This window comes from Denticeps clupeoides, chromosome 4 (assembly GCF_900700375.1).
Source record: "Denticeps clupeoides chromosome 4, fDenClu1.1, whole genome shotgun sequence".
Lineage (NCBI taxonomy): Eukaryota > Metazoa > Chordata > Actinopteri > Clupeiformes > Denticipitidae > Denticeps > Denticeps clupeoides.
In genome coordinates this window covers 4572154-4598241 of record NC_041710.1, presented here as the reverse complement: position 1 = coordinate 4598241, position 26088 = coordinate 4572154, and the positions used below count along the sequence as shown (strand labels likewise).

The 26088-nt window shown below is 44.0% G+C and overlaps 1 protein-coding gene across 5 annotated transcripts; it reads left to right on the top strand.

Annotated features, from left to right (window-relative positions):
- Positions 1 to 600: 600 nt before the first annotated feature.
- On the top strand, positions 601 to 23379 carry fyco1b (FYVE and coiled-coil domain autophagy adaptor 1b). 5 transcript variants are annotated; one of them, XR_003749478.1, is made up of 19 exons: positions 601 to 681; positions 1165 to 1269; positions 1350 to 1456; positions 1545 to 1670; positions 2762 to 2868; positions 3387 to 3530; positions 3627 to 3720; positions 4338 to 6410; positions 6966 to 7058; positions 7223 to 7341; positions 8770 to 8937; positions 9127 to 9267; positions 10065 to 10270; positions 10730 to 10871; positions 10977 to 11081; positions 11151 to 11361; positions 11969 to 12078; positions 12167 to 12461; positions 23365 to 23379. XR_003749478.1 is itself a non-coding variant. In XM_028975993.1 (19 exons), the coding sequence occupies exons 2-18, from the start codon at positions 1212 to 1214 to the stop codon at positions 12240 to 12242; spliced, it is 4080 nt and encodes a 1359-aa protein (XP_028831826.1). In that variant the 5' UTR covers positions 601 to 681; positions 1165 to 1211; the 3' UTR covers positions 12243 to 12247; positions 13048 to 13233. The 5 variants fall into 5 exon arrangements, 3 of the variants coding, with proteins under 3 accessions (XP_028831826.1, XP_028831825.1, XP_028831828.1); XR_003749477.1 differs by lacking the exon at positions 23365 to 23379 and adding an exon at positions 13048 to 13233; XM_028975993.1 differs by lacking the exon at positions 23365 to 23379 and adding an exon at positions 13048 to 13233 and having other exon boundaries at positions 12167 to 12247.
- The last annotated feature ends 2709 nt before the right edge of the window (positions 23380 to 26088 follow it).

Genomic DNA, 26088 nt, shown 5'->3' with positions numbered 1-26088 from the left:
ACCAAAAGAGTCGTCAAGATGCTTGTGTTAATATGCTCCTGATGCCACTTTTAAAGACACCATCCACTACATTCAAATGGAGGGAAGGTGCATTAAAGGCATTGTTGAACATATATTAAATCTGTAAGAATTTTTCTTATTGAGGATTTTATTTGAATGAATTTTTTTGTATAAGATTTTTTTTGGTTTCTTATAGCGTGTGGAGGCCATTGAATTAATATGTACACCACTTAAAAACGTAATTACGTTGAATTACATTTTTCATGATTGTTCATCCCCGTTCACACAACACAGAAAAAAAAACACACAAAGGCCGCGCTGGCTTCAAAATATTTTGAAAGGGAAAATGTAAAGGACTACACTTGGTAACATAATCATAATCAACTTGGTATCATAATCATAATAATAGCTTTCAAAAAGCGATGCACAGAACTGAGCAGCCGCGTCAGAGACGCTCGCCAGTTCAGCGCAGCCGAGAAGCGAGTGACGTCACCACTCCGGTTTGTTTACTCTGCGCACGCAGTGCAACCGCACTAGGCTGTGGAGGGCGGGGCCACAAGCAGTAAACAACACGCGATTCGCTCACGCCGATGCCAGTCAAGTACGTCACCATCTCCGGCGGCTGCTAGCAGGGGCTCACTGTAAATCGGTGCTTCTGCTGGATCATCAGTGCTTGAAAATGTATGTCGCGGTTTCTCTCGTGTTCCGCTGCTGTGTAACTTTGGGCGACTATTTGATTAAACGCGCGTAGTCTGTGGTGTATTTTTTTCTTTGTACCTTGGTGTCATGCGGGGTCGCATAGACAGCAGGTGGATGTCTGACATGCTGTAGTCTGTAATTCAGATGCAACCTAATCCTGTCAGTCGATAAAAAGCTTGTCACTGTGTAAATTCATTTGTGTTGCGTTTATGGGGACAATTGTGGCTAAAGTTTCCATAATGACCTTAAAAATAAAACTATACAAGCATACACGGATGTGGAGTTTAGGGCAGAGAAGTTATGTGACCTGTATGTCAGCAATGTCACCTGCCTTACCACATGCCAGTGTTTTTCTGAAATGGCTCCAAATAACTTCCTTCAGATGGAGGCTACAGTGTACACAATTACTCAAGGATGAGTAATCGTGGTTTTTCAAGCCTTTTATGCCTGTCCCTTCTACTCCAGACAGCATGTTGAACGTCTGAGCCACGTCCTGCACGCTCCAGCCCATCATGTCTTCCCTGTCTGTGGGGGAAAGCCAGCTCCAGAGGATCATCAGAGACCTGCATGGTACCCGCACGGACGAAGCTGTCAGTAGGACGCAGTGTCTTGCCGTGCCTCCGATCTTTAATGGCTGTTGCCTTGTGCAGATGCGGTGGCCGACCTCAGTAAAGAGCACAGAGAGGCCGGAGAGCCCATCACAGACGACAGCTCCAGTCTGCACAAGTTCTCCTACAAACTGGAGTACCTGCTTCAGGTGCTTTTACGGGGGGCGCGCTCAGAATTCACAGCAGTTCCTGTCTAATTTGTGGCAAACAGTGTACCCTTTTTCTTCTTTTTTTCAGTTTGACCAGAAAGAAAAGAGCACGTTTCTGGGCACCAGGAAAGACTACTGGGACTATTTCTGTGACTGTTTGGCCAAGATAAAGGGAGTTAATGACGGGATCCGCTTTGTGAAGTCCATCCCAGAGGTAATCCCACACGCCGCACATACTCAGTAAGGCCGAGGCGCAGGCTGCAGCTCGCTCTTATGAAGATCGCTCCGCTTTACATCACCATGTTGACGCTTGCGTTCTGCTTGTTCCTTTGTCCTTCCCGTGGCACTGAGCAGCAGGGAACCTAACAGGAGCCGAGGTTGGTCATGAACCTTTGGTTTTACTGCTGGTGTGCTATCTAATTACCAAACTCAGGTCTGACAGAGGCTTCATATATTAGTCTTAGTATTTTTAAAGGATCATGTCTTTACCAAGGCTCAGCATTACCCGTTTTGCCTGGATGTCCGCTATGGCTTTGGAATTTCTGAGAGCCACTATATGAGAACAGTGGGTTCATTCTGGTTTTTACTTTACTGACTGATAATAACGGTCATCCTCACTAGTCACCACTAGGTGACTATTGCTTAATCTATGCCTGAGTTTAATTATGAATCATTGGTACATTGAGTATTTAGTCTACATATAAAATGTGTGCATGTTTAGTGGTATTTTTGGTGATATATTAAAGGAAACAGTTACAGTTACCAATTTTGAGTTAGTGGAACAGACACATTTCAATGATTCAAATGCAGTAGTATCCTATTAATAATCCTATTGTCAGAGTAATGCTATTATCAGAAAATATCGTTCATACCTCTTAGCACATTCTTTTTACATGTGAAATGAAACAATGTTTCTCCGGAACCAGGTGCTACATGTAACATTTCAACAGAGTTATGTACTGACATGAAGTTATTTAATCTGTGTTTCCTTCCATTATTAGTGACTGATAATTTAAAGTTATTAAAAGTGGAAATTGTTGCTCCGGTCTGCAGACCTTATGTTCTTCAGATTGTCCTCTTTCTGTAATCCTGTCCATCTGTGCTCATCTGGCATGTTATACAGCGTCATGTGGACTCGACTGGTTATTCTGAGGGATAATTTAATGTCTTTGTCCTCTGCTTCCAAAGGGCTTTCTGTGATGGACTTGGTTTCTCTGCCAGGAGATGACAATTAATAGAAGACAGAAGCTATGAAGCTATACATGGTACCAATGCATGCTGCTGAATTGTGTCCCTGTCTTCCAGCTGAAGACGTCCCTTGGGAAAGGAAGGGCCTTTGTACGCTACTGCCTTGTACACCAGCGACTGGCCGACACCCTCCAACAGTGTCTAATGAACCAGAAGGTCACAAGGTACCAAAAAGATTTACTTCCCTCGAGCAGTGGGTCGGAATGAAAGTTCTCACACAGGGATCTGAAACAGTAACCATGATGTAAACAGAAACGCCTTAGGGATTTATAGTAATGCATGTTCAGGAATAAAATGCTGTATATTAGTACTGTCACAACAATTTTTTAGCTTATTGTTTTAGCTAATGTTACCAAAGTTTCATTTCCTGTGACTGTTCCAGGAATTTGTAACAAATTATTTTATTTTTGGACCCAGCATTTAATTATTTCAGATATCAAGACAAAGGCAGTGCTGACCACAAGTTACTTACCCTTCCTAAATCTGCTTCTCTTTCTGGACTTCTTCACTGGAATGGGCTCACTTCCTTTTTCATTTTGAATGTCAAGTTTAGATGTTTTTGGACTTATTTGCGGATTTATGCATTGGGCTTGTGGCATTCAAAGTTCAGTTTTAGTTTTTTTTGTTTTTGTATTTGTTCTTTTTTTTTTTTTTTTAAACAAACTTTATTCTGCTTCCACAGTGACTGGTATTATGCTCGTAGCCCCTTCCTCAAGTCTCACCTGAACGTTGACATCATCAATCATTTGTATGAACTGAATGAGGTGCAGTTTGATGTGGCATCGAGAGGTCATGATCTAGACTCTGAATGGCCCACCTTTGCCAGGTAAACCCATCAACTGTTAATTTGAAGTGCCAGAATGAACGAAATAAATCACAATATAACTTGAGAAACATTTAAATGGTTGTTTTACCCTTGCAGAAGGTCTCTTGGTTCAGGGGTATCTTCAACCCATCTGTGGAGGCCACCTAGCCGTTGTTCTAGTGTTAACAGCCTGGTTAGCAGTTACTCACAGGTACAGATTATTATTATTTGTCATTAATTTTCATAGAACTCCCTATTGACAAATGTATGGTTGCTATGTGTAGAAAAGTGTCAGATGCATTATCAAACTGTCATCATAGTTATGTACAAGTACGGTACAATATACAGAGAGTCTCAGATCAGATTAAGCAGTAGACTAATGTGTACAGAAGTGTACAGTGCGATAAAAAGTGAACACAACTGGAAACAACAGTGGTTACAAGACAACCGGTATTACAGTTTGGCTGAAATTGTTAAAGATATTTATAAAGCATAATTAATATTGTTATGGAGGTATCCATACATATATTTATACATTGATATACATTGTTATTATGCATGATTATGCATGGAAATATTACTCATGTCCTCAAAATTGGGAACATGAATACATAAAATTGTATGCTGTTTAATATGTATGCTGGTTAATTGTGCTTGTGACACAAATATTTGAAATGCAAATGTGCACTTGAAAAAGAATAGAAGAATGTTAACAGAATGGAACGTAATACCTGCCAAACACAGTTTAGCTTGAGGTGTTACCTCTTGGATATGATTGATAAATTGTTTTGCTTTGCATCATAAGCCGTTCTTCCATTGTGCTTTCAGCAACCACAGGACTTTCTCCCTGGACCTGATTTTAGTCCTGGTTTTTTGGGAGACCTGGGAGAGCTCGGGCAGCTCTCAACTTGCAGTGCTGCAGAAGACCTCCATATTCAGCTCGATCAGTCAGAGCTGAGACAGCAGGAGCTCCTGGAGCAGGTCCGCAGGCTCAGCGAGGAAGGATGTGGCCTGAGAGCTGTAATTAAGGACTTGGAAGGCAAGTTATTGGTATCAAAAAACTGCACCCACAAGCCACTCACAGATGGCTGTAACAGTCAACTGACCACCAATGAGATCAACCATCAGTTCCAAGCCACTGCAGGGAATGTAGAAGTCCATGCTTTAGACCAGGATTTGCAAACCAGACTTACTGTTGCTGAGCTTAAGAACGTGGAGCTGCTGGGCAAGCTGGATGGTGCCTTGAATGATAAAAGCCAGCAGGCGGCCAACTTCTGTGACTCTGCCTGGAAGATCCAGGACCTTCTGGCAAAACTGAAGGAGGTAGAGGGAGAACGACTGGAGGCCCGACGAGAGTGTGAAGACCATGCCCGACAGGCAGACATGCTGGCTCAGGAGCTAAAGCTTCAGGAGAAGAACGTGAAGGTCGCACAGGAAAAGCTAGCAGCTGTTAGGGCCTCAGCTGAGGATGAGCATGATGCTACACTACAGCAGCTTGAAGGCCAGCAAGCCACCATCAGCCAACTCCAGGAGGCACTGTCGCTAAAAGACAAGGAGATGGGGAACCTCCGTACTCGGCTGCAGGACCTGGAAGGTTCACTGGAGGTTCAGGAAAGGCAAATGGATGACCTGAAAAAGAAGGCACAGGACGAGCAAGAGCATCTGCAGGGGAACATTAGAGGCTTGAAAGAGGAGCTAGAGGGCCAGGTCTTGTATCTCCAGCAACAGCTGAGTGCCAAAGAGGCTGAAATTTTTGAGAAGCAGCGCCATCAAACAGAGAGCAAAAAAGACCCAAACATCCAGAAGGTGGAGGACTACAAGGCCCAGTGCTCAACCTTGATGGAACTTAATGCTAAGCTGCTTCAGACAGTGAAGAGGAGTGAGGCCAGCATCTGTGAGCTAGCACAGGCCAAACAAGCCATGGAGAAGGAAATAGCCATTGTACGGACCTCAGAGCAGCACCTGAGAAGTCGGTTGGTTTCTGTCCATCTCCCTGTGGAGGAATGGGAGCAGAAGCTTCTGGATGAGAATCTGTGTCTAGAGGAAAGCCTCCAGAGAACCCTGGAACCGGGTAATCAGCAGATGGGAGAAGAGCAGGTGGAGGACGCACACCATGTCAGCCGAGCATCGGAGGATACCACCAGACTGCCTCTTATTGAGGCCCAGCTGGACCTGAATGTTCGAGAGGTGTCCAGGCTTCAAGCAGAGGTGATGGAGCTCAGGTCTCAGCTCCTGGTGAAAACTGAGGAAAGAGTGAAGGCCCAGGCTTTGCAGGAGGTGACGGAGGCTTCCCGTGAAGACCTCCGTGCTCTGACAGAGCAGCTGAAGGGTCAGGTGGAAGAACTGAACCGCAGACATGTGGCTGAACTGCTGCTCTGCCAGGACAGGGAGGAAACGCTGGTGAAGGAAAGGGAGAATGAGACCAAAGCTTATGCCAGTCTGGCCGCTGAGGTCTCTGCTCTGAGAGAGGAGCTTCACGCTCAAAAGCAGCATAACGAGGCACTGGCCCTGGAGAATGCAGAAGGCCGCGAAGCTCTCCACAGGGCAAACACGGAAACGGCAGAGCTCGGGGTACACGTGTGCATGCTCACGGGCCAGAACGAGGAGGCTCGACTGCGTTGGGAAGGGCTAACGGCTCGTCTCCAGGAGCACGAGGAAGAGGCTGGTGCAGTAGCCGAGAAGCTCAATGCTAACCTGGAGGCCCTGGATGAGGAGAACAGGCGCTTGCAGGAAGAACTGGAACACTCCAAAGGCTTTCCAACTGCCATGATGGACCTTCAGCGCAGTCTGGAGCGGTCCCAGGAAGAACTCAGAGCTCTGAAAGAGTCTGGCCAAGACGAGATCCAAGCCATGAAGCTCCAGCTAAACACTGAGGTCATAAAATCTCAGCGCCAAATACAGGTGGGCCTGAACCTTTTCACCAAGCTTCTTTACATTTACATTTACAGCATTTATCAGACGCCCTTATCCAGAGCAACTTACAATCAGTAGTGACAGGGACAGTCCCCCCCTGGAGACACTCAGGGTTAAGTGTCTTGCTCAGGACACCATGGTAGTAAGTGGGGTTTGAACCTGGGTCTTCTGGTTCACAGGCGATTGTGTTACCCATTAGGCTACTACCACCCTGTTCTTTTTCCTGTTCCATTTAGTTTCATGTTTTTAAACTAAAGCCGGGGTTTTGGGGAACTGAAATCAATATCTAACATGTGTCTTTTGGTTTTATCATCTATGTAAATCCTGAGGATCTATTATAGTGCTTTATGCCGTTATTATAGGGGCACGCAACTGGACCCATAGTATGATGCCCAAAGAAACACTGGTCAAAAATGTGATCCAGTGAATTTGTGTGCTTTTCTGGATTTGCGCTGTTGGAACTATGTTGTGGCTCTAGATGGGGGATTATGATTATGAATAGTTGTGCATATGTCATAATTAAAAAGGTTTGTTATAATTTAGGCTGCAAATGAGGAGCTAGACACTGTGAGGTCGCAGTTGAAAGCTGAGCTGCAGAACACCTCCGCACTCCAAATAAAGCTTCAAGAGGCTGAGGTGAGGATTATTACGTGTATCAAGTTTTGTAAACTCTGATAAAGCGTCGTTGTACTAAAGAAAAAGTAGAGATAAAACCGATGTGTCTGATTTTTATGGAATGTGCCTGTTGGTTGATTCCCTCGCAGCATTAATTTTGTTCTTTGTTTACTTGCGGATCCCAGACCACAAGTACCTTGTACAGTCAGACTCTTGAAGAAAAAACTGCCCACGGTGCGAATTACGAGGATGTGATTCGTCAGAAAGAGGAAGAAATGGTGAAACTGAAACAAGATCTGTCCAAGTAGGTGATTATGTCCAGTCTTCTTTTTTAAATTTTGTTATATATTGTAGTTTATTCTTACAAATTAGTGAAACTAATTAAGGGTTTTTCATCTTTTTAAAATGAACTTTAGTAAGTCATAGTTCTTTCCTGAACAATATAAAACAAAATAAATAATAATTAAACATTTTGGGAACCCCAAATCATTGGCTTATCTTTCAAATTAGCAACTTTATTTTAATATATATTAATACTATATATAATACTATATATAATACTGTGAGTAGTATTATGCCTAGCGGAAACATTATTTAATATTTAATAACAATATTTAATATTTAATAACAAAATTATACTTAATAACAGAATTGGTGCAAAAAACTAATTTACATCAATATTTAGTTGGGTTTCCTTTTGCACATATATATGATCGATTTGGATGAAAAATCAATTTTTCATACAAAATCTCTCCATATCATTTCAGTTTGATGGCAGCTTCAAATCACCCCATACATCTTAGATAATTTTATAGACTTTTGTCTGTTTTTTGCACCATTTTGGGTCTTGTTGGTATTTCCATTCCCTGCATAACTTTAACTTTGTTACTGATGCTTGAGCATTGTCCTGAAGAATGTGTTGATCTTGTTTTGAATTCATCTGACCCTCGACATTAACAAGGGTTCCCCACATCATAATGGAACCTCTACTTAATTTGACAGTAGGTAGAAGGTATTTTTATTGGAATACAGTTTTCTTTTTTTGCCTTGCCAAGCACTTCTTATTACAACCTTATAACAAATTTTTGTCTCGTCAGTCCAAAGCACTTAAAAAGCACTTGTTCTTAGATGAATCTGACTGGTCTTAATGATCGTTTGCATACAAGTGACTCTGTTTGTGGCGTGAGTGCAGAATCACCCTGCCATGTAGATCTCGGTGCAGATTACACTGAATTGAACAGGAAAAATGTACCAATATATAATCTTCATCAGATGTTCTTGCTGGGTTTGTTGTAGCCTCCGTCTAAACCATGGTACTGAACAATCTTCATTTCAGATCTTTTGAGAGTTGCTTTGAGGATCCCATGCTGTCAGTCAACATTTGAGAGTCAAAGAGAGTCTCATGACTGGACACAACTGTTTTTGAAGTTCAAGGCTTAACGATCTGATCCAATTTGGTGCTGCAAGTAATAAGTAATCAGAAGTTGCATGCATTCAAATCAGCAAAATTACAAGGGTAGCCACATTGTTGCACAGCTAGTTTTTCCACATTAGATTGAATTTTATACAACAAAATACTGCTTCACTAAAAATCTTGGTTCGGAAAACAGCCCACTTTTCAGTTGTTCCTAGGAAATGAAATACATTTCATATTTTCATATGACTGTATAGACATATACATGCACACACACACACACACACACATATATATTCTTTTTTCTGTTTCTGCCAGAGCTGAGGAGCAGCTGGCGTTGGCCCAGAAGGCCTGTCAGGACCTGAGTGAGAGCCTTCGTCGGACCACAGCTGAGAAACAAAGCTCTGATCTGAAGACGTCGGCTGAAATTGATGACCTGTACCGCACCAAGAGGAACCTCGAGGAGAGGCTAATCGAGCTCATCAGGTGTCTGTGCTGATTACCCACAAAGAGTTCTGCAGGCTGACAGAATTTCTTATTAGGATCTTCTGCTCTTTCTTTTATCTGATGATTAAGGAACAAATGAAAATTGGTTGTAGTTTGTCTCACAGTGGTCAGATTATTTTGGTTATGTCCGCTAAATGTGTTTCTAAAGCTCTTTGGCACCCCCTGCAGGGACAAAGATGCATTGTGGCAGAAGTCTGATGCCCTTGAGTTTAAGCAAAAGCTGCGAGAGGAGGAGACAGACAAAGACGGGAACCAGTGCCCGGGCTGCCGCAGTCAGTTCAGCTTGTTCCTGCGCAAGCATACATGCAGGTGAGAGACAGAATTGGGACAAGAGAGCTACAGGAGAGCTGTGGTGGCCTAGCGGGTTAGGAAGTGGACTCGTAACTGAAGTGCTGCGGATTCAAATCCTGAACCACCAAGGTGCCACTGAGGTGCCGTCCCTACACACTGCTCCCCGGGCACCTTAAAAGCAAAGCACACGTTTCATTGTGTGTCACCATGTGCTGTGTATCACAATGGCAGAAAAAAAACAGAGGCTAATAGATGTGAGCATTGCATTATTTTTTGTATTATTGGTAGAGACCTAGTGTCTCCAGGGGGACTGTAACTACTGATTCAGGGTTTCTACAGTCATTAAAAACCTGGAAACGTGATGGAATTTGTAAAGAGAATTTTTCAGACCCTCAGATGTTTTGGAATATTCAATAAACATATAAAGTTCTGGAAGAGTCGTTGAAATTTGAAAGTGAAGTGATTGTCATTGTGAAACACAGCACAAGGTGTACAAAACGAAATGTGTCCTCTGTTTTTAACCATCATCGTGTGGCCTGTGGGCAGCCATGACATGCGCCTGGGGAGCAGTGTCTGGGGACATGTCAGTGTCGTTTAAGTTAAGCTTTTCAGGGTTCTCATATGTTTAGTTTAACAATATTATGGTAAGTTTGACTTTTTTCACATTTGCACATTCAGAAAACATATGGTCTCGAAAATTTGACTTGGAGTGAATGAAAACTGTTTTCCAAAAATGTGTAAGAACCCTGCTGATTGTCACTTTGCATGAAAGGTTTTGATAAATGTTGTAAATGTATTTGTTCAAACAAATTCAGGCTGTGCGGCCGCCATTTCTGCTACTACTGCTGCAACCACACAGTGAGCGCTCAGCAGGGCGGCGGCAGAGAGCGGTGCTGTAAGGACTGTTCCAGGCAGCACAGCGCCGTAGGCGAGCGCCACCCGCAAGAGGATGTCCAAATTCTCCAGCAATCTTCCTTCAGCCCATTAGCTGCTCTCACCTCAGCTGTCCAGGGCTTCAGAGGTAAATGGAAAGAATTCATGCAGGTCCAAAGAGCATCCATTTTCAGACTTTTCAGTAAAGCATTTTAACTTGCACCAATAAGCTAGTATTACCCAGTAGTTATTGAATTACTATATTATTATTTTTGCCAGTAAGGGATTACAGTATGCAAAAAACTATACAATTATATCACTGTATCTAATACAACCAGAATGTTGTCATTGTTGTTATAAGTGCTTTCAAATTTGACACAACAGCATCCATAAACAGTTTTCTTGTTCCAGGTAGTTGTGTGGGTCTCAAATTTAATAATTAAAAAAAACATGTTATTTCTGTATGAAAGTATAAACCAGTGGCATTGAAAAATGGCCCTGATTACTACATGCCCAGCAATAACACTAAGATGAAGCGAAACTGGGTTTATTCCAGTCTCCAGTGCAGATTGTTCCTGAGTAAGAGTTATAATCATGTTCTCTCCAGAGCCAGACCCGTCTCCAAAGCCAGATGACGGTGCGTTTGACATTATAACTGACGAGGAGGTGAACAACGTGTACGACAGTGATGCCCTGTCCTACACCACTGCCTGTTCCCCAGACAGGGGACATCAGGGGTCAGACGAGCTGTGAGTCATTTAATCTCGCTGTCCCACCCCTCGTCCGTCATGTCTTCCTAGGTGTCACACTTTCTTTTTATTTCACCTCCGCATTTTGATGGTCTGTCTCTGAAGGGGCAGCAGCATCAGCACAGAGGACGCTACCACCGAGGACTCGGAGGAGCTTGCTGCATCGGTCCAGGACGCTGAGATCTACCTGCTCAAGTCTGGAGAGCTCACGTGAGTTGGACAGTCCAGGGTTGCGGTTGGCCGGTTGAGGTCGTGCGAGTAATCCGTGTTTTCTGACAGGCTCTCAGTCCCATTGAGTGTGGAGGACATTGCTGTATTTGGCGATGGGTTTCGGGAGCTCTTCATCAAGTCCAGCTGCTACAGCGTCATCCCCATCACTGTGCGCAGGGCCGGCCCCACCATCAGCTGGGTCTTCTCCTCCGAACCCAAGAGCATCTCCTTCAGCATAGTGTTCAGAGAGAGCCCAGACACGGCCCTAGAGCAAGCTAAGGTAGCACTTCAGAGCTCTCCTCATCAGCCATAACATTATGACAAGTGAATATGAAGTGAACATCACTTATTATCTGGCAGTGGGTGGGATATATCAAGCTCTGCAGTGTCAGAACCTATCGATTGTGGTACAAGGAGGGAAAAACGGGTGAACTGAAGGCTAACTACTGCATGTGGAGAGCTCTGTTGCCTGATCCAATGGAAGAGCTGCTGCAGCTTAAATTGGTGGAAAAGATTATACTGGTTCTGATAGCAAGTTATGGGGCTAGGTAGCTACAAACCAGTCAGGATGCCCATGCTGATCCCATGTCCACCTCCAAAAGCTCCTACAATGGACATATGATCATCAGAAACTTATCTGGTTTGGTGAATCATGTTTGGCTCTTGACTGAGGAACACATGGCAACATGGGAATATAGAAGCAGTGTGATGCTTTGGACCGTGTTCTGCTGGGAAACCTTGGCTCCTGCAGCGATGTGGACACGTACCTTGACACGTACCACATAACTCAAAGTTTTGCTACTTATGGCAGTCTACTGCCACATTGCATTGTCTGATAAATGCTGTAAATGTAAATATAGTAATATTTTTTTTTCCTTTTGTTTAAGGTTATGATACCACTTACAAGATGTAATTCCCACAAAGAAACAATACAGGGACAGCTTAAAGTCAGGAATCCTGGGGAATACACCCTCATCTTTGATAACTCATTTTCAAGGTTAGTATAATTGTCTGTTTTTCTTACTTTTATTCTCTTATTTCATATTTTGCTTATTGTGCTACATGTCATTGTCTCATTGTCGTAGGTTCATATCAAAGAAAGTGCTCTATCGCCTGAGCGTGGAGGAAGCTGTCGTCTACGATGGGAGCGACTGTCCGTAAAAAGGGTACGGCTAAAAAGCAGCGTTCGGGCTTCTGTCACCATTAGTGTCGACGGGACGTCTGAACAGGCCTCATGGTATCATGTGAAGGTGTGAGCTTGCCTGGAGAAAGTCTGCTCCACTCACCTTCACAGCAGCTGGCCTGCGTCCTTCACGTCACCTCTGCCTTGATACCAAAGACAGAGCACCAGGACAAAGTTGGCTGAGCTGCAGATATGCCGTATGTTCACCATCATGCCTACATATCTGGAGAGTGTTTGGTGGGGTCTTCTGTCATGCTTTTACTTAAATAGAAGTCTTTCCTTATCTGTTGATTTGCCGCATGGTAGATAGACTGACTTCTGAAGATTTTAGGCTGTGTATAACCTGCACGGTTACACTAAATTCCTAGTTCTGGCTTATTTGCTATTAACACTTGAATGGTAACAACTAATAGAGATTACGTGTACGGTTCTGGCAGTGAAATTTATAATGTCTGTTCATCAAAGGAAGGTCTTCAAAACTGCTCTCACTGTAAGATTGTAAAATGGACTTAATGTAAAAGTGTGCCTGGACTTAAGTGTGATGTATGCAGCAGATCCATGAATTGATCTGATTCGTGTGACCTTCAACCTTATCTGTGCTCTACAATTTTTTTTCTTTTTTTGGAAATATAAAAAAAAACAACAACTGAATATCTGGTGTGTAATGGGTAAATAACTGAGAGTAGTTACACAGTAGCTACACTAATCCAGTTCTGTAGAATACTTTCTTCCAATTAACACATTGTCACCTTCGGCTTATGTGTTAATGTCAATTTTTTTTAGGCTGGACCCGATAATCTGCACTGTTTTCGCGTACCTATGGACTGCTGTTGCCATAGCGATTCCCATCACTGCGACTGTATTTGTTGTCTGTGGCGGCTCTGCGTCGCATTGCTGCGGCAGTGCGGTTCCATGTGGGGCTTGTGAAGACTATTAAAGGGGAAACATGGTGTGCCATCTTTTGCTGAATGCGTGGCTTCTTTGTTTTCTCGCCGCCTCTGGTGCTTTTTGGTGTCGTCCAGAGATTTTCTTCATTCCCAGCCCCCTCCACACACACACACACACACACACACACACACACACACACACACACACACACATTACCGTAGCGCGGACACTCTCTTACTTCATAATGCTAGTGCGGTGGATGTGAGGTTGCCCGTGGTAACAGCGGTACATGCCTGAGAGTGTGCGGTGGGGTGAAGGGAGTCCATCTGAGAGCCCGGACGCCAGGCCAGCCTATTTCCCAAGGTTAACGATCTCATTGTAAATCACATCATATCGCACGGCTGGCCAAGGCTGCCCGGACCCCAGCAGCTCTGTGATTTACGCTCTCTCGCCGCGCCGGCCGGCCGGGCGGGTGGAGTGACATGCGCCGCATTCCAAGCTGGCCGTTCCAACGACACCAGCAAGCCTGTGCAGCGTGGAACTCTGGCCAGACACACACACACACACACACACACACACGCGATAAGGCATACTCGTGCATGCCCAGGTAAGAGTGGTTCCCACAGTTTTGTCTACACACACATTCTCCCACACAGTGAAACAAAAAGGCTGGAAGGCAATAAATGAAAACCGCGGCTGTGCCAATGCCTCTGGGAGAGCTTTTTTTTTTTTTTTTTTTTTATTTCCCTTAATGATCTCTCTAACTAGAGTGTTGGATGTGACTCAGCCGACTGTGGGCGGCGTTTGTTTTATTATTGGTGCCGTGCCTCTCGTCACCTCCCTGCCTGTCATCCGTCACTTCCCAGCAGGACGTTTCGTTTGGACCGGACTCCTTGGAAGCCTTGGCCTGGTGAAAAGAATAATGAATAATCAGATGCGACACTAGGATCATTTCTCCAGAACAGGATTTGCCCTGAAAGAGCGTGGAGAATGTAGGCAGCTCTGCAATTTTAGCCCAGTCTGTGCATTTTGATTGGTCGAGGCACTCCTCTTTTTTCAATATCACTCTACCTTATTTACCTAGTTTCACTGATAACAACGTGAAAAAAACCTACCATGACCGCTGACGGAATGATGTCACTTGGCAACGTTGCGAACGTTGAATCTGTAGTCAATTAATTTATTCTCCTCAAATTGTGAAAAGTCACCCATGCCTATGACGTCAATTCATCTTCCTTTCCCACGCATGTACGACTGGCGCATAGGTGTGCAGCGGGCATTAGACACAAATCCTTGATGCCATAGTAAAATCTTACCTTTCGTGGAAAAAAAATATGTGATGTGCTGAATTTTATAAAATGCTACACAGTCATTCTGGGGGAGGAAGGGGATGATGGAATATGTTTTGTCACCTTTAATAGATAAAAAAAAAATAACATGCATTAGAGCAGGCTGAGGAGCTGGATTCAGTACGGAGAAAAGACATTTTATATCATGGCTGAATAATATGATCCCATACCTGAACATTAAGTATTTGCTTAAATAATACGCTTGGAAAGTGGAGGGCCACTTTGCGTTTGCCAGCATGTGAATAAGCAGATCTCGCAACCATCTAGGGATTTATAATGCTTAAATTCACATTTGATTATTTATGAAGTCCAGGTATTTGAGAGGAGAAAGGGCATCGGGGACTATGGTCTGCTGTGATATTCATATATATTTTTCAAAATACAGTTGCTTGGCATCAGGTTGAATTTATCCTTTATCAACAACAATGTTAACAACAAATTATTAAGACAAAAGGGTGTGTAGAGCCGCCGTCTGTAGACATCCCCCCAAAACAACCATTATCATCTCACACACTTGTGATGATGCACCTTGCTGCTCCTGTTATGTACAGTTATTTATCGTTGTTCATAGTGCAATACAAGGAAAATTTGATTGTGTGTCATATGCTGTGTCTACTGTAACAAGTGTTACATGTGAGCTGCTCCACTGTGCCTTCTCAATTGCCCCTCGGGGACAAATATAGTTCTTTGAAATTGAAAATTGAAGAGAACCACAAAATTAGCACAAAAAAATGGTGCCATTGTTCCACAATACAGCCTTCATGTGGCAAGTTGTTGAATTAAGCCATGATTACATTTCAAAAGGAAAACCGTGATTATAACTCAATAATAGAGATATAGACAAATGCATTTGATGTGTGGATATGCCAAACTTGAACATATAATATAGTACACCACTGGCTGTTGTGAATAATTGGATTGTTCGGTTCTCAGTCAGGTATGACAAATACGATAGTATTCAGAAGTATGTGATCAGAATCGAACTGTAAGTTCTCTAATAATTCTGGTCTGGTGTGTAGTAACAGCTCCTGCCTGTATGTGTGGCTCGCCGCCACTTGGTGGCTCTCGAAGCTACAGTCTGTCTTCTCTAAACACTCCCATTCATCTTGGGGATTTATAATCCCTGCCTTCTGCTGAGTTTTCTTTCCCCTTGTGGTTGTCCAGTGAGTATTGGTATCCATGGATCTGTTAATGTGCACAAATTGAATCTTCTTAAAGCATAACATGTTTAATATTGGTCTGTGAATTCACGACAGAAAGCTTGAAAGCAGAAAGCTTTCCTGGCCTCCTTTTTTCCCCACCAAAGACAACAGTCATCGTGTAAATGTCTGACTGCTGATAAGGACATGAGCTGAACGATGCATAATTTATCATGGAGAATAGAAATAAAGGCTAAAGGGGTTTTAATGAAGCTCCCCTGAAACCGGGTTTATTTTCCACCCAGCCGCATTTTATTACCATAATTAAGCGTGTGCGTTGTGCATGTCTGTCTTGACACCGGTGTGATTAGAGCTGGTCTCTGCCCTTCTGTGTTGAGGTGTGTTACAAGTTGTGCTGTCTGGCTGTTGTGTGTGTGTGTGTGTGTGTGTTACGATGATGTGCTTTCTTCTTTCCCAGTGTTTGCGATTTCATTGCAGCCATTTCTCCTGCGGTCCAAAGGGTCTTTTCATCACAGAGTTCTGGCCCAGCACATGACAATGGAGCCCCCCGCTGATACTTCCCTCCCTTTTGTACCTTTTGTCGAGCGTAAAGAGAAGGGGGGACTTGGTGCCCAGGACTGAGAATTTATGTCCCGCTTTTTTGTCACGTTTGCGTTCCTGTGATCCAACATGTCTGCTCTGTGGTCTGCGAGTTGCACTCGTCTCCGGACTCAGGCCTGGTGACATCATGTGACCGAGTATCTCCTTATGATGGATGAGTGGGAGTTGATCCCATCTCCCCGTCTGAAGTAGGGGACGGGAATTTTTAGCAAGACTTGTTGTATCTTGGCATAAATAGAAACCTAATTACAATTTGTTTTTCATAAACAATTGAAACTTTTGAACATTGACCACAAACAGAATTGAACGGAAAAAAGGAAGCATTTCCCCCCTTCACAAGAACCCGCTCTCTTTATTAACCATCCTTTTAGAGATGTAAAACAAAAAAGATCATGCCATTGTTCATTTAGCTGTCTGCTTGATAGCAGTATTGGGTCTGCTGTTTCCATAGCAACCAATAGTAGCACAACCATCCTGTCGGGAGGAAAAGAAATGAAAATTTTCCAAAAGAAAAGAGACAAAAACCACAGGCAGTCAATGCAAGACAGAAATCCAAGAGGAAAGGAAAAACAGGTTGCCAGCATCCAAACATGCAGAATACATGATTTATATATATAATATACATAACATAGACAAAGGCAATCACTTCTCTACCAGTGGGCTTCGCAGGATTGGGGTTGGTGTATGTGCTCTGGTGTATGTGCCCTTCTGCCTGCACCAGTGGCCCGTGTTGTAAAAGACCCACCAAAATATCACATATTCTTTCAGGATGCATCTTCAGACTGTGTGCAAATGCAACACTGCATGCTAACCTGCAGGAAGTGGAAAAAAGACTGGGGACATCATTACTCATCTGTTAGTGTTGTACATACTGTGTGTGTGTGTGTGTGTGTGTGTGTGTACAAGTGGAACAGCATCATTCAAAACACAACCAGAAATGCCTCAAAACAAATTATTGTTCAGTACGTGGACAAGGAATACAAGAACAAACATACACTCACAGATGCGGCGTGTGTGTGTTCGTGAGTGCATGCGTTTTATGCCAGAACAATTGCCAGTGTAATTACAATGTACAGCTTCAGGCAGTAAGACAGACACTCTCACCAGAACCGGTTTCCATGGATACTCAATCTGTCCTGGAACCCCCTTTTACTTGTGTCATTGACATCTATTAGACGGCATCAATGTGCCCACCCAAGTACATACAGTACTTGCTCACAGGAAGCATTAGCAGGAATTTAGGGCTGAATAAGCGCCTTGCGTCTATGGCCTTGAAATGTCCATAGCATTTCAAACAAATATATTCAAATATATTTCAATATATATTTCTTATATTAAATATAAAATTATTCAATAAAATCCATTTTGTCAATGGATGGTAATGCAATGTTGAATTTGAAGTCAAGATCAAGAAATTATTATTCAATTATTAATAAATTTATGAAATGTGTTTTATACAAAAGCTTAAGCAAAAAATACAAAAGCAAAATAATGAATAAATTATTGAATCTCTAAGCACATTTTGAGCACAAGTTGCTTCTAAATGAAATGATTATTCAGCACAAATAGGTAGAAAACAAGACACCGTCCACACAACAACGTTTTTTTCTAAAGCGGGAAGTTACCTATATGATTTGGACCCAGAACGATTATTTCCAAAATTGGGTTCCAGAGTGAATTTCTCTTTTCTGTGTATCCGTGTGGATGGCAACTCTGCGTTTTTGTGAAGACGCTGACGTATTAGCCCAACCTCCAACCTGACCTATAACCCCAAACGTGTCCTACACACAACAATGGCAGATAACACGTTTGTGGTTACAGCGCCACACACAGGTGTGTAGGGGGCGTTAAAACAGTGCAGAGAAAAAAGCGTTCTCGTGTGGACGGGGCATAGGAAGAAAATAAAAATGGCAAGCTGACCACTGGAATGGAGGTTCCACCTGTGTCTTTCCTTTCCACTGCTGTTATGCCTGTGCATCCTGCTTTGTCGCAGTCTGATGCTGTGTACATGCCTTTGGTTTTTGGCCATCGCATTTAGTCACAAACATCATTCCAGTTTTCATGATGACAGGCACTTGTGTCAACATTACAGTTGTTTTATATGAAAGGTCACAACTTGGTCCTTTACATGTGAGCCTTGTGGCCTGTTCTGTTCCTTTTCTCAATTAATAAACCCTTTATTTTCACTCTCCACCGCACTCTTTTGTCCTTTATGCAGTGCAACAGCACCAAAATATAAAATATTGTAATTATAATTTGTACATTAGGCATATTGCAATATTCTTATTCAAATGTCTTGTATGTGAATCATACATTTTGTATAAAACACATTTTTTACATTTGAAATGATCTGCTTCTGTGTGGTCAGAGTTAAGTTGTTAAGTTTGTTTAAAGGGTCCCTATTATAGTATTAGTGGTCCCGTACAACTGTATCTGAAGTCTCTTTCCAAAAATCAGGCGTGGTGTGGAATTCCAGCCGCTTTGATTCAGTCCCACAATGAGATGTCCCAGGACGCGCCGTTTCCGTGTCTGTAGCTTTAAATGCTAATGAGGAGGAGAGAGGTGGGATGAGGAAAAGAGAAGCCAATAGAAGTTGAGCGGGCATTATTGGAAATGATGTCATCAACACCATTCACCAACCACAATGTTTGGTGCAGACATTTATTTATTTAACCCACTGTTTCGTGTCTTCTAATTCAATCACCAAGCAACTGCAATGCTTTGCACATTTTCAAGCCATGACGGTCGGTGGAGATAACGTTTTAGGGGAGGGGTGGGAAAAAGCGTGAGAAATAGGAGGTAACTTTTCCCAATATGACGACATAAGGGGAAAAAATTCCAGATCCGACCGTCTGAGCTGCCACCTTTCTGTACCGAGCAAATGATCGACTGTGTCTAGCATATCACCTAATGCTGCCTACGACAGAAATATGAAGAGCTTTCCTCTAAACATTGTATGGAGTGCTGCCAAAGGTCACTGTTTTCCAATTCAAATGAGGGCCAGTCGTGAAGGAACCATCTGTGCTTGGCTCGCTCTCCCCTCTAATGTTAAAAGCCATAAATGCAGCCCAGGGTCTTCTCACTGCGACTCCATTACTCCATCGTACCCTAATCTTGCGGTGCTTGTGTTTTGGTGCAGTGGCTTTTCCCGTCCGACCAGAGCTCAGGCTTCGAAATTCTGTTAGTGTACAAAACAGGGCTAAACGCACGACAGCGCGCGCCCAGCAGAAACCGCTTGACAGATGGACGCCGCATGCCTGCGCGGTGCTGTACTGGGTCTGTGCTGCAGTGTCTGCTTAAGCATCCCAGAGGGGATCCGTTGGTGGGGAAACGCTGCACTTCGCCGGCTGTAGGTGGATGCAAATGGTGTATTAATGTGCGCGGCACCGATGCATTTTTAATGTTGTCTTGACCCCCACACGCACGTGCATGCTGGCGCACGTTCGCGTCCTGCCTAAATGGTTCATTTGCAGTGACAGGTACTGCACTCCTTCCGGGCAGAGCGGAATTAAAAGATTTTAATTGAGAAATTGCCGGGAGATTAACCTGGCTAATTGCAACCTTTGAACCGTCATCGCTGCAGTTAAGATGGGACGTGGTCGTGGGTTTTACAGTCTCCCGTCCTTGTTTAAAACGCACCTCTCCACAATCTGCCCTGTCGGGAGACACTGGGAGAGACGGACCTCTCCCATCTCCTACCCTACCTTGCGTTCCTTAGGTGGTGATCACTTCATTAGAGGGCCGAGCTGAAATCTTGCTTTCTGCGTCTCTGATCTTTTATTCATTTGGCTGCTTCCTTCGCTCCCTCCTTTCTCTCTCGCTCTGTCTTCCTCCCCCCCACCCCCCACCCCCTCCTCCTCCGCCCCCGTGTACTCTGCATTTGACATCCATCGCAACATCTCCACCAGCTGGGCTGTCAAAGGGAGGGAGACGGGGGGAGCAAAGAGGGCAGTAAAGAGTGAAAGAGGGAGTGCGAGGCAGAGAACGGCCGGAAGAGACAGAGAAAAAGGAAAGAAAAGGCTTGGGGGGGTTTTACATTCCACACTGCCTTACCAGTGAAATAAATGAAGGGGTGCGGGCGTGGCTCATGTATGGCTCAGGCCGATGTGTTGAGGAAACTCCTCAAAAGCAGCCTGGGGGGGGTCTCTCTAATCTATCCCCCACAATAATCCCTCCACCAATCATTACACTTGGCACGATGCAGCCGGGCGAGTGCTGTTCTCTTGGCATCTGCCAGTCTGTCCATATGCTCCACAGAATATGAAATCGCCACTAACGGAACGTTTGATGTGGATGTAAGCATCTGTGGTTGCTCTTGCTCTGAGGGTCGTTGGCACTTAAACGATGCAAAAGATGGCACAGAAGATTTAAAATCTTCTGTGAAGGGATGGTAGTGGCCTAGTGGGTAACACACTCGCCTATGAACCAGAAGGCCCAGGTTCAAATTCCACTTACTACCATTGTGTCCCTGAGCAAGACACTTAACCCTGAGTGTCTCCAGGGGGGGACTGTCCCTGTAACTACTGATTGTAAGTCGCTCTGGATAAGGGCGTCTGATAAATGCTGTAAATGTAAATGTAAAATGTCCCTCCTTGAGCGCGAAAGCTTGGGCCTGAGATGGCGCCTGCCATCTCCTGACCTCTCCGAAGCTCTGGTAAACACCTTCAATATCACGAGTCCTTCCCATCATCCCATCTTACAAAGCCCCAAGCCCAAGTTCCCGTGTTGCAGTCATCTCCAAAGAGACAGAGAAGATCGTTGTGAGTTGTATTATTTATAGGGCACTGTTACAGCAGCCAGTTAAAAAAACTGAAATAATAGAAATAAATCACAAATAAACTAAATCAGCACAAAAAGCCACAGAGGCCATATGTGTTTTTGGCCTTGACTTAAAGCTTTCTGCGCTGAAACGGTCTTCAACAGAGTTCTGCCCCTCTCACAGTCTCTTGTTCTCCTGCTTTTTTTAACAACTCGACCTGTGTTTTATTTATTTATTTATTTATTTATTTTGCTTTGTGCTTATGCACGGTTCGACACATGACCCTGCATGTCAGGGCAAATACGCCGTCTTTGGCCATTAAGACCCTATCTGTTCTGCTTGTGGATGATTGGCCGGGTGATGCAGGCGCCAGAGACTTGGTCAGAGTTGCCATGGAGATCAGTGGCTACCGAATGAAGGATTCTGAATGAGAAACATTCTGCTTCTTTTCAGAATTTTCCTGAATGACAGGAAGGCAAATGCAACTCACGCATGTTTAAACGTACACTCGAGCATGCATGTAAATGTAAAATAGGGGTCTTCTCGTCCTGGCAGCAGGGCATTTCTAAAATTATGTGTAAATAAAGATGGCATCGTTTTAATGGTCTGAATTTTGAAGTCCGAAAAGATTTACAGCAGCCCCTCGCTGCGGGGTGTGGGAGATTTGATACCAGTGTGTACGTGTGTGTGTGTGTGTGCATGTGTTTATTTCCTTCGGAGAGTGTGGGGGAGGAGGGATTACGGAGGTCTGTTTTAAGTGATTATAAATGGCGATCTATTTTTACGCGGCTCTCTTTTCTTGGCTTCTGCGCCCCGGTCCTCCCTCTCTCCGATGCTCCTTGCATCTCGGCTTCTCGGGGTTCTCAGGAGATCTTGGTGAACATGCAGCGTGCCCACACTGCTCAGACGTTCCACGCGGGAAGTTGAAGGCTAGAGGGCAACGTCTGTAGGTGGATTTCAGGGGGTTTGTGAATGGTATGAAAGTAAATTTGAATTGTAGTTGAAATCCTATGCCAAACCCACATCCATCAGTTGTCCAAACTCTGGAATTCTATATTTTATGTAATGGGTTCTTATTCTCAATTGGTTATGTGTCAGTTCTGTTGGCTGGTTGTCAAATCCATCATCAAAGTTACTTCTGTCAGATACATTTTTTTCTGTTATAACCATTACATATAAATATTTTTTCCCTAAATGACAATTTTTTTAACTATACAGCAAATTAAAGGATTGTGTTTCTAGTACAACACAATCTGGTAAAAAAATTATTAGATTACATTATATTTTTATTATACATTTTATGTGTAATGTAGTTGACAAAATACAATGCAGTTTTTATTTTATTTTATTTTATTTTATTTTTGACAGTCAAGCGATCCTCCCAGAGACCACCATCAGATTTTATCTGAAATGTTTCCGTGTTCTGCAGCACACAATGCTCTCTTTGCTTTTACTGTATGTACATGCATGTGATTGAAAATATATTAAAGTGAGAGTGAAAATATGCATGCATATGCGTATAATGTTATATTTCTTGTTTCCTCATCTTTTTTTTCAGCGTATGAAATGCATGTTAATTTTGTTTCTGCTCTAAAATTCTGACCCTTGCAAAGTGGCTTGTGACATTGATAGTGCATTTCTTGGTGCTTTTCTGACCTTTACACTTACCTTTAACCCATGTATTTATTCCATGTAGTTACAGTGTTGATCGAGAAGATCAGGTGTTAAGATGAACTGAGACTCTTAAGAACTTTCAGAGTTTTCTGAAGTGCAATGACAGCATCCTTCCCAATAATCGCTCTCTCCTGTGATGCAACAGGAAAAGCACAGAGGATTTCAATACTGTTTTTTCCATGTTAATTTTCATTAAAAACCTGAAATGCTGTCATTGAGTGCTTTAGAGCATCTCATCAAACAGTTTATCAGATTCAATTTGAACAGGTTTGTGGAAGAAATGACAATCCATTAAGCTAAATTGCCATAAATATTTGCAACATGAGTAACATTAAGTGCTTTAACAACGTATTAATGGTATTTAATGCACCACCCCATCTGCTTTACGCCCTGCACAGACTCGCACATCACCGTCACCTGAGTACTGCTCCCCAATAATTACTTGCCACACCCATGGCACCCTATTCTCACCCCCAAAAAGTCCCAGTGCACTTGTCAGTGGGTGTCTGAGCCTCAATTTGCAAGTCATGGTGAGAGACTGGTTTTGCATGAGTTTTGCCAATGCTTCTAGAGAATGGTAGAACCATTATGGGCATTTTCACTGTTATTGTTCCTTTCTTTGTTATGTTGTGTGAATAATCTGACAGTTTTGATTTTTGATTTTTTTCAGTACCAAAGATCCCCAAACCATCGAGCTGCAATGGAGAATCAGGCTACAGACAATCAGCAAAACCTCGCTGAGACGATGATGGTTATACACCAGCTGCAGAGACAATGCCACCTCATCGCCGATCAGTAAGTCATCGCTTTGGTCTCCATTGCTGAGCCTGTGGACACCGATTTGGTGGCACATCACACAGCACCCAACCCCTGCTTGCACCATGGGGAGAAAGACCAGTATGAGACCAGTGCGTAGTTAGACCCCAGTGGGGAAAATGGTTGGAGCAAAAGCGAACACCAGAGTGAAAGTGAAGTGATTGTCATTGTGAGACACTGCAGCACAGCACACGGTGACACAACGAAATGTGTCCTCTGCTTTTAACCATCACCCATGGTGAGCAGTGGGCAGCCATGACAGGCGCCCAGGGAGCAGTGTGTGGGGTCGGTGCTTTGCTCAGTGGCACCTCAGTGTCACCTTGGCGGTTTGGGATTTGAACTGGCAACTTTCTTATTACGGGGCCGCTTCCTGTAGGACCGCCTGCAGGCTCTGGGTGCGCACCTACCCCTTTCACCAAAGAACATGCCACTCACCTCCCTCCTCACCACCCCTGGGACTAGCGAAAACCAAGCTGTTGACAAGTGCATCTCAGAATTGCTGGCCCAAGGGCACATTCATCACTCCACACCTCTGGCTTCCTCCAGTCTAGTGGGTCTGTCCATGCATTGACTATCACAAACCGAATGCAATTACTGTGAAGAACCGGCATCCACCCCCTCTGGTGCCATACACTCAACACTCAACCTCCAGAGTGCTTACAAGCATGTCAGAATCCGGGAGGAGGACGAGTGGGAAAGCTGCGTTTAGCACTACGTCATGACCTGCAGCCTCCCCAACATCCCTGCTCATGACCAGGTGTTTATGAACAAAGTCCTCCGGGACATGCTGGAAAGCTTTTTAATGGTGTACATTGACGACCTCCTGGTGTTCTCCACCATCTCTCTGCATGTAGGGCATGGATGCCAGGAAGCTTCGTTGTATGTTGCAGCACAAACTGATTGTTGAGAAGTGCAAGTTCCATCAACCACCGTCTCCTTCCTGAGTTAATGGTGAGGTCCCACCCCCACTGAAGATGCTGGCCCCAATCCAAGCCTTTTATTGTGGAAGTGGACTGCTTTGAGACTGGCGTGGGTGTGGTCCTCTCCCAACGATCAGTCTCTCAAAATGTTTCCCTGTGCCTTCCTTGAGAAATCCGGAGATCTACAGAGCTGTTCTCACACACAAACCCAGAGCTGCTCCCCGTGTCTGGTTTTGTCCCATCCACACTGGTTTGTGCTCATCATTATTGAGTCTTCATGTGTGTAAACACGGGTGTGTCCTGGACTGCCTGGCTGGAGAGTTTTCAGAGCTGTGTACATGGCGTTGGACTTGTGACAGTGGGCAAGCAGGACAGCAGTGTCGTGCTGCACAAAGTTCTACACACAGCACAACCAGCGGGGACCTCTGTTTCAGAGCAAGGTGCAGTGGATTGACTCTGTATCCACGATATCCACGGTACGAGGAGAGGGGGTTTATACAGATAACCGCAGCCTGGAGAGCTTAAGGACAATAAAAACCATCAACTCCCAGCAACAAAAACAAAAAGGGCCAAAGTGGATGCACTGTCCTGCCTCCCCATGGCAGACCTTTCCAGAGCTTCAAAGAGCATCGTATCAGTATTAATTCATTTTATTTCTAAAGCACTTTAAAAAACAACAGTCAACCAAAGTTCTGTACAGAATTCAATTCAAGCATAGTTAAAATCACATACAATTACAGTTAAAAAACACAGCTAAAACAGGACATAAAATATCTAAACAAATCATAATAATAGTAAACCCAACATCTCAAAAGTAGTTGAAATCCAAGGAAAAAAAGACGTTTTAAGAGAAAAGCGGGAAGTATTTCTGCCTGAGTATTGCACAATGGCAGTGCATTCCATAGTCTCTGGCCTGCGGTGGCAAAACGCGATCACCCCTAACCTTTTTCCTTGTTTTAAGAACAACTAGGGGTGAATGATCAGCTGACTTAAGGGCACGTGAAGTGGTAGTGGTAGTGGCAGTGGCAGTAGCCTAGTGGGTAAAACTATGAACCAGAAGACCCAGGTTCAAATCCCACTTACTACCATTGTGTCCCTGAGCAAGACACTTAACCCTGAGCTGCTCCGGGGGAGATTGTCCCTGATTGTTAGTCGTTCTGGATAAGGGCGTCTGATAAATGCTCTAAATGTAAATGTGAAGGAGTGTAGGGCTGGATCAAATCGGATAGATACTGAGGAGCAAGGCTGTAAGTGGAAGATTCCATTTTTTTGCAGGCATGGACATAGTGGAAGAGTCCCTGGGCGTGGATGAGGGCTGCCGCACGGTTCCAATGTTGTGGCTATTTGGTGTGGCGGGTGGGCAAGGTTGGAGGTGAAGTCAGACAGATAAGGGTCTGTACACAATGAAGCAAACTTTCCTCCAACTTCCATCTGGACACCCAGACAATCCTGTGGATATTGGACAACAGACCACAGAGAGTTCTGGTTAACAACACTCTCTCTGACCTCCGTTACACCTCGACCGGACCACCCAAAGACAGCGTGCTGTCTCCCCTGCTCTTCATCTTATAGACAGCCCAACTGTCACCTGGTAAAGTACGCTGATGACAAAGCTCTCCTGTCCCTGCTGTCCCTGGTCCTGTTCTGCAGGAGTTTGT

Coding starts and splice junctions, on each gene's coding strand:
- fyco1b (XM_028975993.1), top strand. CDS start 1,212: ATGTCTTCCCTGTCTGTGGGGGAAAGCCAGCTCCAGAGGATCATCAGA. Junction 3,531..3,626: donor GAATGGCCCACCTTTGCCAG/GTAAACCCATCA, acceptor TTACCCTTGCAG/AAGGTCTCTTGGTTCAGGGG. Junction 11,362..11,968: donor CGGCCCTAGAGCAAGCTAAG/GTAGCACTTCAG, acceptor CTTTTGTTTAAG/GTTATGATACCACTTACAAG.